The sequence below is a fragment of the Bombina bombina genome, chromosome 4, assembly GCF_027579735.1.
Source record: "Bombina bombina isolate aBomBom1 chromosome 4, aBomBom1.pri, whole genome shotgun sequence".
NCBI classification, from domain to species: domain Eukaryota; kingdom Metazoa; phylum Chordata; class Amphibia; order Anura; family Bombinatoridae; genus Bombina; species Bombina bombina.
In genome coordinates this window covers 425,056,281-425,068,171 of record NC_069502.1, presented here as the reverse complement: position 1 = coordinate 425,068,171, position 11,891 = coordinate 425,056,281, and the positions used below count along the sequence as shown (strand labels likewise).

General features: G+C 37.0%; 1 protein-coding gene across 1 annotated transcript in view; it reads left to right on the top strand.

The window, feature by feature from the left end:
• Positions 1–8,356: 8,356 nt before the first annotated feature.
• CLDN16 (claudin 16) overlaps positions 8,357–11,891 on the top strand; it is a 196,632-nt gene continuing 193,097 nt past the window's right edge. Inside the window, exons 1-2 of the mRNA XM_053709046.1 lie at positions 8,357–8,473; positions 11,148–11,250. Coding sequence (XP_053565021.1) covers positions 8,360–8,473; positions 11,148–11,250 — 217 coding nt within the window. The 5' untranslated portion in view covers positions 8,357–8,359. The remainder of the gene's footprint in view (positions 8,474–11,147; positions 11,251–11,891) is intronic.

Sequence of the window (11,891 nt, the reverse complement as noted above, 5' to 3'; positions counted from 1 at the left end):
CTATAGGAGCCGGAAACGTTACACCTAAAAAATCTACCTATACTCCCGAGTCATGAATGTGAGTTTTCAGTGTGGGTTCTTATCTTATTTTAAGAGGATTGTTATAATAATAATATTGGATTGATGGACTCAAGATCAGATATTTTTAATTTTTAATTATTATTAATAAGGGAATATAGTACTAACTAATTATACATTTGTATCTATTATTGTACTTGTCTGTGCGCAGCTTATATATTTCTGTGTGAATTTTAGTAATCAACTGGTTTATTTTCTATGTCATTCCAAAACATTAGATACTTCTGGACAATGGATGAAGAAATCTAGTTTTGTTACGCTTGGATTAAAGGGACAGTCAGCACCAGAATTTTTGTTGTTTAAAAAGAAAGATAATCCCTTTATTACCCATTCCCGAGTTTTGCATAACCAACACAGTTATAAAAATACACGTTTTACCTCTGTAATTATCTTGTATCTAAGCTTCTGCTGACTGCCCCCTTATTTCAGTTCTTTTGACAGACATGCAGTTTAGCCAATCAGTGCTCACTCCTAGGTCACTTTACGTGCATGAGCTCAATGTTATCTATATGAAATATGTGAACTAATGCCCTCTAGTGGTCAAAATGTATTCAGATTAGAGGCAGTCTTCAAGGTCTAAGAAATTAGCATATGAACCGCCTAGGTTTAGCTTTCAACTAAGAATACCAAGAGAACAAAGCAAAACTGGTGATAAAAGTAAATTGGGAAGTTGTTTAAAATTGCATGCTCTATTTAAATCATGAAAAAAAAATTTGGACTTGACTGTCCCTTTAAGTAAAAAACTGAAATAAACAGGCATTTCACCAGAAGGGGATTTTGTGTTGGGTTTTGCACACCTGTACTGTAGAGACAGAGATAAAAAAAAATGGAAGCATTTGAGTGATAAGATAACGAGATCTGATCTGTATGCAAACTTAGCCTATTTTGATGGACTCTGGTTTCAAAAATCAAATCCAGCTCTTTCTTTTACAAAAAGAAGCATAAATGAGCAATTTCTCATACATTTTATACACTGCAGCTGGTATAACAAGTCATGGGGAATACATTCAGGGAAAACCAATTTTTTTTTTTTTTTTTCCAATAAAGCATAAAAAGTATATTTACATGTGCAAGGTTCAGTAACGGTAGAATACCAATGATAATGCAAGTTTCTCCCTGCAAGGGAGTCCTCGCTTTTACAGAGGTCACCTTTTATATATATAGTAAACTTTCATGGGTATACAATCGTATATCATCGTTCTATAAAGGTGTTATCCTTAGAACAGCAATCCATTCAATGGAAGTGATTAAGTAGTGTGGTTTTAATTATCATGTTACATCACAGTTTCCTATTAGTATGGAGGGGCCTTCCGACCCCTCTCCGCTAATTATCTGCTAGTGAGGATATTGGGCTTCTGTCTTGGTTTCTGGGAAGGTGTGGGGGGAGAGGGGCATATGAGGAGGTTGGAAGTTGGGGTAGCTAGAAGAAACGTATTTCTATATATCTTCCTATTTCTGAGGGTTCAAGTGGGAGTTAGGTGAGTCAACATGGATTCCCACGGTTCCCAAATTAGGCAGTAATTATGTAATTGCCCTTGTTCTCTAGCCACGTAATTTTCCATATTTTTGATATAGTTCACTCCCTCAATTACACTCTGTATTCTGGGGGGCTGACTCTTTTTCCAATTCCTGGCTATTAGCAATTTAGCAGAGAGGAGGATATATATCAAGAGCTTTTGCTTGGTTTTGGGGAGCTTGTCCATACCTAGGTGCAGTATGGCTAGGGCTGGACTCAAGGTTGGCACTAGCTCTAAGTCTTTACAGATCTTTTCGATTTTCTGCCAGTAAGTCGTCAGTTTAGGGCAGGTCCACCAGACATGGATGGGGGACCCCGGCTCTCCACACTCCCTCCAACACTGTTGTGAGTGGTCAGGAAAAAGCTTCTGTAGTTTTGTGGGTACTAAGTGCCATCTGGTGATTATTTTAAAGTATAACTCATAGAGAGTAACGCAATGGGTTGCTTTTTTCGTTAAGCTAATGGCCTTGCTCCAGGCGTCTGGCGGAAATGTGGCCTGCAAGTCTCTCTCCCATGCAGTCATATGAATTGTTTTTGGAGTAGTCTCTTCTTCAATAAGACAGTGATAATGTACTGTGAGGGGTTTATGTTGCTGGGTATTGGTTGTCCATCGTGTCTCCCAAATAGTCAGGTCTCTCAATGGTTCGTCTAGGAAGCCCCAGGATTTCAACAGTGTACGGAGTCTCAGTAAGTCAAATTGGTGTTTGGGAGTTAGTGTAGGGAGGCTCAGCATGTCTCTATGTGTTCTTAAGTGTCCGTTGCAGTAAAAGTCACCCACTGTGTTTATGCCCGTAGTAGCCCATGCGCTAAGTAGCCCCACTAGAAGGGCCCTTATTGGATGTATTGGTGAGGGGTGTGGGGCCACCAGTTTGTTATGACGCAGCTTATTCCAAGCTTCTTGACATCCTTTTACTATGTTGTTGGCGACATGAACTTTGGCTTGCCAGTGTGGGGGTAGCCAAAGCAAATCTTCGAGATAGACGTAAGCTGGCAGTGAGGCCTGCTCTAAATCTCTCCACCTCTGAATCAAAATTTAATAGTATAATAGCAAAGGAAAACATGGTGGCCAATTGATGCAATATTTCTTAACCCCTTAATGACCGAGGACGTGCAGGGTACGTCCTCTTAAAAAAGTCACTTAACGACCAAGGACGTACCCTGCACGTCCTCGGTTTGGAAAGCAGCTGGAAGCGATCCTGATCACTTCCAGCTGTTTTCCGGTTATTGCAGGATGCCTCGATATTGAGGCATCCTGCAATAACATTTTTTACCCCTCCGGTGCAGAGAGAGCCACTCTGTGGCCTCTCTGCACCGGACATCGATGGCCGCATTCGTTGGTGGGTGGGAGCTGAAGTGGGAGGTGGGTGGGCGGCCATCGATGGCTTCTTAGTCAGAGAGGGGGGCGGGATCGGGGGCGGTATCGCCGGGGGCGCGCACGGGGGCGCGCGAGTGCACGGGGGTGGCGGGCGCGTGCACGGGGGGTGGCGGGCGGGCGCGTGCACGGGGGGTGGCGGGCGGGCGCGTGCACGGGGCGGGAGCGGGTGGGAACCGCTACACTACAGAAAAAAGTTACAAGTAAATTGTAAAAAAAATGAAAATAAACTTATTTTTTTAAAAGCATCTAAGGGATCAGGAAGGGGTGGGGGGTTGGTATTGGGGGGGGGGAAGCTACACTACAGAAAAGGGACATTTTTTTAATAATAACAGCATATTTTTCACTAAAATGGGTACTGGCAGACAGCTGCCAGTACCCAAGATGGCGCACATTAAGTCAGAGGGGGAGGGTTAGAGAGCTGTTTGGTGGGGGATCAGTGAGGTTGGGGGCTAAGGGGGATCCTACACATAAGCATATGTAAATATGCTAAAAAAAATGCACAAAAAAGCCAAAATTTTCCTTTTATTTTAGTACTGGCAGAGTTTCTGCCAGTACTTAAGATGGCGGGGACATTTGTGGGGTAGGGGAGGGAAGAGAGATGTTTGGGAGGGATCAGGGGGTCTGATGTTTCAGGTGGGAGGCTGATCTCTACACTAAAGCTAAAATTAACCCTGCAAGCTCCCTACAAGCTACCTAATTAACCCCTTCACTGCTAGCCATAATACACGTGTGATGCACAGCGCCATTTAGCAGCATTCTAATTACCAAAAAGCAACGCCAAAGTCATATATGTCTGCTATTTCTGAACAAAGGGGATCCCAGAGAAGCATTTACAACCATTTGTGCCATAATTGCACAAGCTGTTTGTAAATGATTTCAGTGAGAAACCTAAAATTGTGAAAAATTTAACGTTTTTTTTAATTTGATCGCATTTGGCGGTGAAATGGTGGCATGAAATATACCAAAATGGGCCTAGATCAATACTTGGGGTTGTCTACTACACTAAAGCTAAAAATACCCCAAAAAGCTCCTTACATGCTTCCTAATTAACCCCTTCACTGCTGGGCATAATACACGTGTGGTGCGCAGTGGCATTTAGCGGCCTTCTAATTACCAAAAAGCAATGCCAAAGCCATATATGTCTGCTATTTCTGAACAAAGGGGATCCCAGAGAAGAATTTACAACCATTTATGCCATAATTGCACAAGCAGTTTGTAAATAATTTCAGTGAGAAACTGAAAGTTTGTGAAAAAATTTGTGAAAAAGTGAACGATTTTTTGTATTTGATCGCATTTGGTGGTGAAATGGTGGCATGAAATATACCAAAATGGGCCTAGATCAATACTTTGGGATGTCTTCTAAAAAAAAATATATACATGTCAATGGATATTCAGGGATTCCTGAAAGATATCAGTGTCCCAATGTAACTAGCGCTAATTTTGAAAAAAAAATGGTTTGAAAATAGCAAAGTGCTACTTGTATTTATGGCCCTATAAGTTACAAAAAAAGCAAAGAAGATGTAAACATTGGGTATTTCTAAACTCAGGACAAAATTTAGAAACTATTTAGCATGGGTGTTTTTTGGTGGTTGTAGATATGTAACAGATTTTGGGGTTCAAATTTAGAAAAAGTGTGTTTTTTTCCATTTTTCCTCATATTTTATAAATTATTTTATAGTAAATGATAAGATATGATGAAAATAATGGTATTTTTAGAAAGTCCATTTAATGGCGAGAAAAACCGTATATAATATGTGTGGGTACAGTAAATGAGTAAGAGGAAAATTTCAGCTAAACACAAACACCGCAGAAATGTAAAAATAGCCTTGGTCCCAAACGGACAGAAAATGGAAAAGTGCTCTGGTCACTAAGGGGTTAAAGCTGCCTAATCTGTTGGAATGCATTTTTTCCCCATATCACCAATACATTTATACATGACATGCCAGCTATTAACAATATCATATCATTAGTACATTTTGTGCTAGATTACAAGTGTATTGGTAATTACTGCTCCCGCTCGCACTCTAACACCACTTGACTTCGGCTCTTTGTACACATCGGGTAGTGCGTGTATTACAAGTAAATATTTTTCACTCCCGTGTTAACCTGATTCCCGCAAAGAGCCAAAGTTACAATAACGCGACCCCCTACTCTAATAACTCCTAACCCACCACATAGCCCACCACAAAGTCCTATTAACCCCTAACCCACCACATAGCCCACCAAAAAGTCCCCTCTACTCAATTAACCCCTAACCTGCCACATTGCCCTTCGTAAACTCCGTTCTACTCTATTAACCTCTAACTCGCTACATAGCCCACTGGAAAGTCCCCTCTACTGTATTAACCCCTAACTCACTAAACAGCCCACCACAAAGTCCCCTCTACTCTATTAATCCCCTGAACTGCCATACCACCACATTGTAAAATGCCCCGCTACTCTATTAACCCTAAACCACCACACACCCACATCGCAAAATGCTACTAACATCTAACCCCCCTAACCAGCTAGGTCCCCTAACCTAACACCCCCTAAGTTAGCCCCCAAAAAAACTAACCTTACTGTACAAAAAAACCTAACCTTACCTTACCTTAAAAAATAGAAAACTAAACTTACCTAAAAAAACACCTAATCTTAGCTTAAAATAAATACCTAACCTTACAAAAAAAACCTTACTTGAAAAATAAAATAACTAAACATTACAATAAAAATGCTACCATTACAAAAACAAACAAACAAACAAAACATACCATTACAGAATTATTTTTTACCAAAAATAAAAAAAAACAGTTTTGCCTATTCTAAAACCCCACTTAAAAAAAACCCCATCCCAAAATAAAAAAACAATACTAACACTAAACTATAGCAATTGCAATTAAAAGGGCTTTTTGTAGGGCATTGCCCTAAAATGACTTAGCTCTTTTTCTGTAAGTAAATACACCCCAAAAAAGTCTATTTAAAAAAAACTACTAAAATATAGGGAGAGTAAATGATATCATGGTAATTAATGTTTTATTTAAATTTTTGTAGTCAATACAACTAATAGCAAACCATAAGTATTTGTATCTATTCAAATTACATAGTAAGAAAAACAGGTAGTCACTAGTATATATTAGCTCAATATCTCCCGATATTTTGTGCTAGTATTGGTACAATCAGGTATGTATGAGAAACAATAGTACATATTATATATCATATGTAAAGTGATCTAACAAAAGATTGTAATCAATAGTTTATATTATGTTATGAGCTTCTTGAACTAGTATTGCTGAAATGAAATTGACCACCAGTGATGGATAAGAGAGATATAAACTGACAGAGTGGAAAAGAGAGAAGAAAAGAAGAGATGCTTGTTAATTTATGCTCTCCCATCAGGCATCTGGATCCCCCGATGAAGGAACTGAAAGTGAAGACAGCCATTGACCATCCCCCGTCTATCCCATACATGAAGAAAAAATGTGTATCTTTTTTGTGCATCATACATGATCCAATAAAACCAGGTATTGTGAAAGGTTGCCTGAGTGTCTTGCAAATAAGCTGCCTGTTAGTACATATTGAAGAAATATCTAATTTTATTAATTATTACATCCCATGCGGGAGCCCCCTCCTTCCAGTGGCGTGCAATACATATTCTTGCAGCAGTGCAAGTTATCCTGATAAATTGATTGATATATTTGTTAAATGTTTTAATATACTCTTGTAGTAGAGCTTGTTGCATTGATAAGTACATTCAATAGGGAGCTAAGAAATGTGGAGAGCATTTCCCAGACACCTTTCAATGAGAGCAATCTCACTACAAGTGTTAATTTGTTCCTATATCCCCACATCATCTATAACATAAGTTCAAGATATTTTTCATGGTATGGGAGGTGATGGTTGGTGTCAAATACCGCCGAAAGATTGTTTTATAACAGTTTTCTATCATGTCGGCACTCAGAAGACCTTTTCTGGGGTTGTATAATAAAGTATTTAAATTGTCTATACTATATTCTGTGCCTAAATCTGTTTCCCATTTAGATAAAAGGTTGGATTCATGGTAATTTAAACAGCGCTCCACTTATAATATGTATTTGAGCATAAAGCACAACACAATCTCACAATCGTGTTTATGCTCCTGGCACTAACGATAGCGCACCACTCGTAATCTGCCCCTTTATAATTAACATTTGTAAAATGTCCACACACTTATTTGCAATCATTATAGAACATTCCGATATGATTTAATTTCCCCAAAAGTGTAAAAAGTGAGTTTTGAGATCTATTTTAAAGGGACACTGTACCCAAAATCTTTCTTTCGTGATTCAGATTGAGTATGAAATTTTAAGCAACTTTCTAATTTACTCCTATTATCAAATTTTCTTCATTCTCTTGGTATCTTTATTTGAAATGCAAGAATGTAAGTTTAGATGCCGGCCCATTTTGGTGAACAACCTGGGTTGTCCTTGCTGATTGGTGGATAAATTCATCCACCAATAAAAAAGTGCTGTCCAGAGTACTGAAACTAAAAAAAAAAAAAGCTTAGATGCCTTCTTTTTCAAATAATGATAGCAAGAGAACGAAGAAAAATTGATAATAGGAGTAAATTAGAAAGTTGCTTAAAATTGCATGCTCTTTTTGAATTACAAAAGAAAAAATTTGGGTACAGTGACCCTTTAAGTGTTTTATTAAACTTGGAAACAATCATGTTTTTTTTTTTTTTGCATAAAAAGCAAGATAAGTCATTTGTAAGAGTCCAAAATATCCTTCACAAGGTTTAGGTGAATTAGATGAATAATAAAACTGCAAACACTTGTGTTTTATGATGTATTGGGAGAACACTGTTAAATCCACTGAATGTAAAGTATTGGTAGAGTTTATGTAGTGCAAAGCCTCTCCACAACCGATCCCTTAAAACACGTTAGTCTAAGTCTTGATTTCACATGACTTACTCTATTTAATTTGAAGAATACCTAGCTTTGTCCAGAGGAGCACATTTAAGAATAATAAGAGAAAATAGGTTTCCTTTGGAGAAATATGAGACCAACACTTTTAGTGAATAATTAACTGAAGGTGGCAATGCAAATGACTATGTCTTTGCTTACCTCCCCCACTTTTAAATTGTTTATTGCTGTAATATGCAGTGTTCCTAGATCCTGTTCTGAGGTATAATGAATTCCTCTATGTGCTGAATATGACTGGGTGGGGTACTGGAAGCTGAAGTTAAATGCAATGACCTGGCTGAAGTTCTGGAGTCCTCAGACTAACCTCTTTCAGACAAACATACAGCTATTTTATCTTAGAACTATTGAGCAACAACCAGCAAAAGTCTTGAGGGGTGATACTGTGCTTCTGAGCAGATGACAGAAGGGTAGTGTACCAGTGTCATCTACTCTTATGTCATTCTTGGCATAATGAGGTCTTTGATGCAATGTGTAAGTATTTTCCTAGCATTTGTATCTGCTGGTTTTCTAATTGTGGCAACCTGGACTGATTGCTGGATGGAAAATGCTGATGACTCTCTGGAGGTAAGAAAAAAGGGATATAAACAAATACATTAGCTTAGCTTAAAAAATAGAATAAACAAGGAAATGTTATACCTCAGTATTTTTCTATTAGGTTACATACCCAATTTCTGTTTTGTATAATGCACATCATGATTGGTATATTCAATGTGCTCAATGTCATATAAATATAACTCTTTATTTAAAAGTACAGTCAAACTACGCCAAACAATTTATACATACATATCCATATCCATATACAAAACAAACCAAATAATACGTTGACAGCTCATAGGGAGACTACAGAAAGTGAGTGAACAAAATTCACGTCTCCAGCTTAATTATTCACACCAGTCTCTCACTTTACCCATATGCGATTTTATTTTACACTATTGTTTCCTAAATTCTCACTCGTTTTTTTACATTTTATTGAATAAGCTTTATAGAATCCCATATGATCTGGTGAAGCTGGAGATGCTGGTGTGGTCAGTAAAAATGATGGCGCGGTCAGTAAAGATGATAGACCACGTAATGAATATTGCCCAATTTTCCTGGCAAAGTCAGGAAATTAAGATCATGGAAAACCTATTTCAGCTATAGCAGAGCAGCAAAGTTTTACAAATATTTGTGTAACTACTGTTAAAACACAGAACAGCAAAACTATGCATATGCTCAGTGATCTACTCGATTCTAAAGGGAATACTTAAATCTTTCTTTCGCGATTCAGATTGAGCATGAAATTTTAAGCAACTTTCTAATTTACTCCTATTATCACATTTTCTTCATTCTCTTGGTATCTTTATTTGAAATGCAAGAATGTAAGTTTAGATGCCGGCCCATTTTGGTGAACAACCTGGGTTGTCCTTGCTGATTGGTGGATAAATTCATCCACCAATAAAAAAGTGCTGTCCAGAGTACTGAAACTAAAAAAAAAGCTTAGATGCCTTCTTTTTCAAATAATGATAGCAAGAGAACGAAGAAAAATTGATAATAGGAGTAAATTAGAAAGTTGCTTAAAATTGCATGCTCTTTTTGAATTACAAAAGAAAAAATCTGGGTTCAGTATCCCTTTAACAAAGAAATGCCAATAAAATATAATCAACTGTTGGACTGTTTTTTTAAATGTCCATTATAGTGTTAAAATTAAATGCTTTTATCTGTTAGAGCATGTAATTTTTACCTCTAGCAACACTGTAATGGTATGTGTTTAACCCCTGAAAACACTTGTTAAAAATAATGAATGTCACCTGAATTTGTTCATTCTAGATAAATAGAAAATATTTATAAACGTTCAACTTTTGTTATTTTTCTTCAAACAAATGTTGACCTTCCCTTATTGAGTGGAATTTTCTTTTGAATTTTAAATGAATAATTCTATATAAATTTGTCTAGCCTCAATGTAATTTTATGGGAACATTTATAAAGGTGATGTTTGAAAGTTACATTCAAATATATAAACGTTACATTTGTTCTATAGAAACATTTGAATTTCAGAATGATTAACAAGTTAAATGTTTCTTTATTGGAATTTTAAGATATAGACTGTGACTTGTCCCAAGTGGCTAACTTATTTGAAAAACAAAGATAGAGCTTCCAGTTCACCAGAAGTGAGGCTTTCTGCAAGGTTTAGTAGTCATGTGTCCTGTGTCAGTTATAAGGGTTATCAATCCATTTTGGGTACATTGTGCCCAACCTACAACTCCCAAAGATTATTTGATTTAAATATTTCAATTATATTTTTGTTTTGCTTTAAACAAGCATGTGCATTTTAATTTAAAGGTTGTGTCTGGCCATTAGTTGTGATGTGATTTATAAAGTGCAATTAAAGTAATTTTACTTTGATAAGTGCCATATTAACCTTGCCTTCCATATACAAAGGCACCTTTAGGTGTTATCTCATAAAAGTGCCTCATTAACTGGAGTTTTAGTTAATGAAGGCAACTAGGGAACTATTCTCACGTATACGGGATTAGAATGAATGCAAAGTCGTACAAGAGATTGCCTGAGGCATTAATATGTAATGCACTGGGTTTTCTTCTCTCAGAGATTTTTTCAGTATGTCCATGCAAGCAATGACCCATAGCAGTACAGCTATTGCAATGAAGCAGATCTCTTTAAGCTATTACAGTCCCTGAGAGGGGCAATAGATATGTTTTGTGAGCTCTGTCTCAGCCACAAAGTGCCTCTGAGATGTGATGAGTTGTTTACATTGTAGTTTGGTTACTATCCATGCGCTGGCTCAGGTTTTAATGTCTGCTGCTGTAAGCAATAGTCATATTTGGTATATTCAGTTACATGCTGCATTAGGGAGACATTATTTTCTGCCTTTGAAAGGAAAGATAAAAATTTTATGAACTCAGGCCGTCTAGTAATTAAGAAGAAATTTAGCATACATAATCTATAATTACAGAAATCTGCATCGCTTGTGGATTAATTTTCATAATTATTTGATTAAGATTAATTTTAAAAATAAGTCAAACTGTATTGGTACGTTTTCAAAAGCTCAGCATTTTATTACATAATTGCATATTAGATTGTCATCAAAAGAGAATCACAAATTGCAAAAATATTATCAGTATCCTTTTCAAACCATTAATACATTTTTTATTTATACTGTCAAATAATATTAATTGCTAAAAAGAAAAGCATTATAAGTTATATGTTGTCTTATCTTTACTGTTTGGTTTTCAAAATCCAGGTGAGTACAAAATGCCGTGGCCTTTGGTGGGAATGTGTCACCAATGTGTTTGATGGAATACGGACCTGTGATGAATATGACTCTATATATGCTGAGCATCCAAGTAGGTATTTATAGAACACACTGATGTATTTTATGTAAGGTACCTGCTCTCTGTATGTCTTAAAAATACATTTGCGCCTGATATACTATATAAATGCTATTAAAGAGACACACAAGTTAATATTAAACTTTCACAAATTAAGTGTGAAAATTTAAAACAGTTTTAAATTTACATTGTAGCAATGAGCCTACCTAGATTTACTCTTCAACATGGGTATAACTAAGACTCACTAGGCTATAGGGTAAAGGCTGTGGCTATTTCAACTGTTCCCTTTATGGTTGTTTGAAATCAGTAGAAGCTAAACCAGCAGCCACTTAGGAACAAGAGGAGATTCTCTGTGATTGTAAGTTATTATTCTCCCTTAGTTAGTCCATCCCATAAGATATGTACTTGCTCAGGCTTCTTGTACAAATATGGTGGTCTCTTTTTTTTGTTTGGTCATACTTTGATGGCCATCTTGAATTCCCTGTCACTATATTTGTACAGGCAAATCCATACACTTTCCTTACACTGTGAGTACTGTTTTGCATGGGAGCCCACATAGATGCCAGGCATGATGCAGGTGGAGTACAGGCCCCATTGACCCTCCTGTAGGAAAACCAAAACTGATAGTGGGGGTAAATGGGCTCACTAGAGGTGTG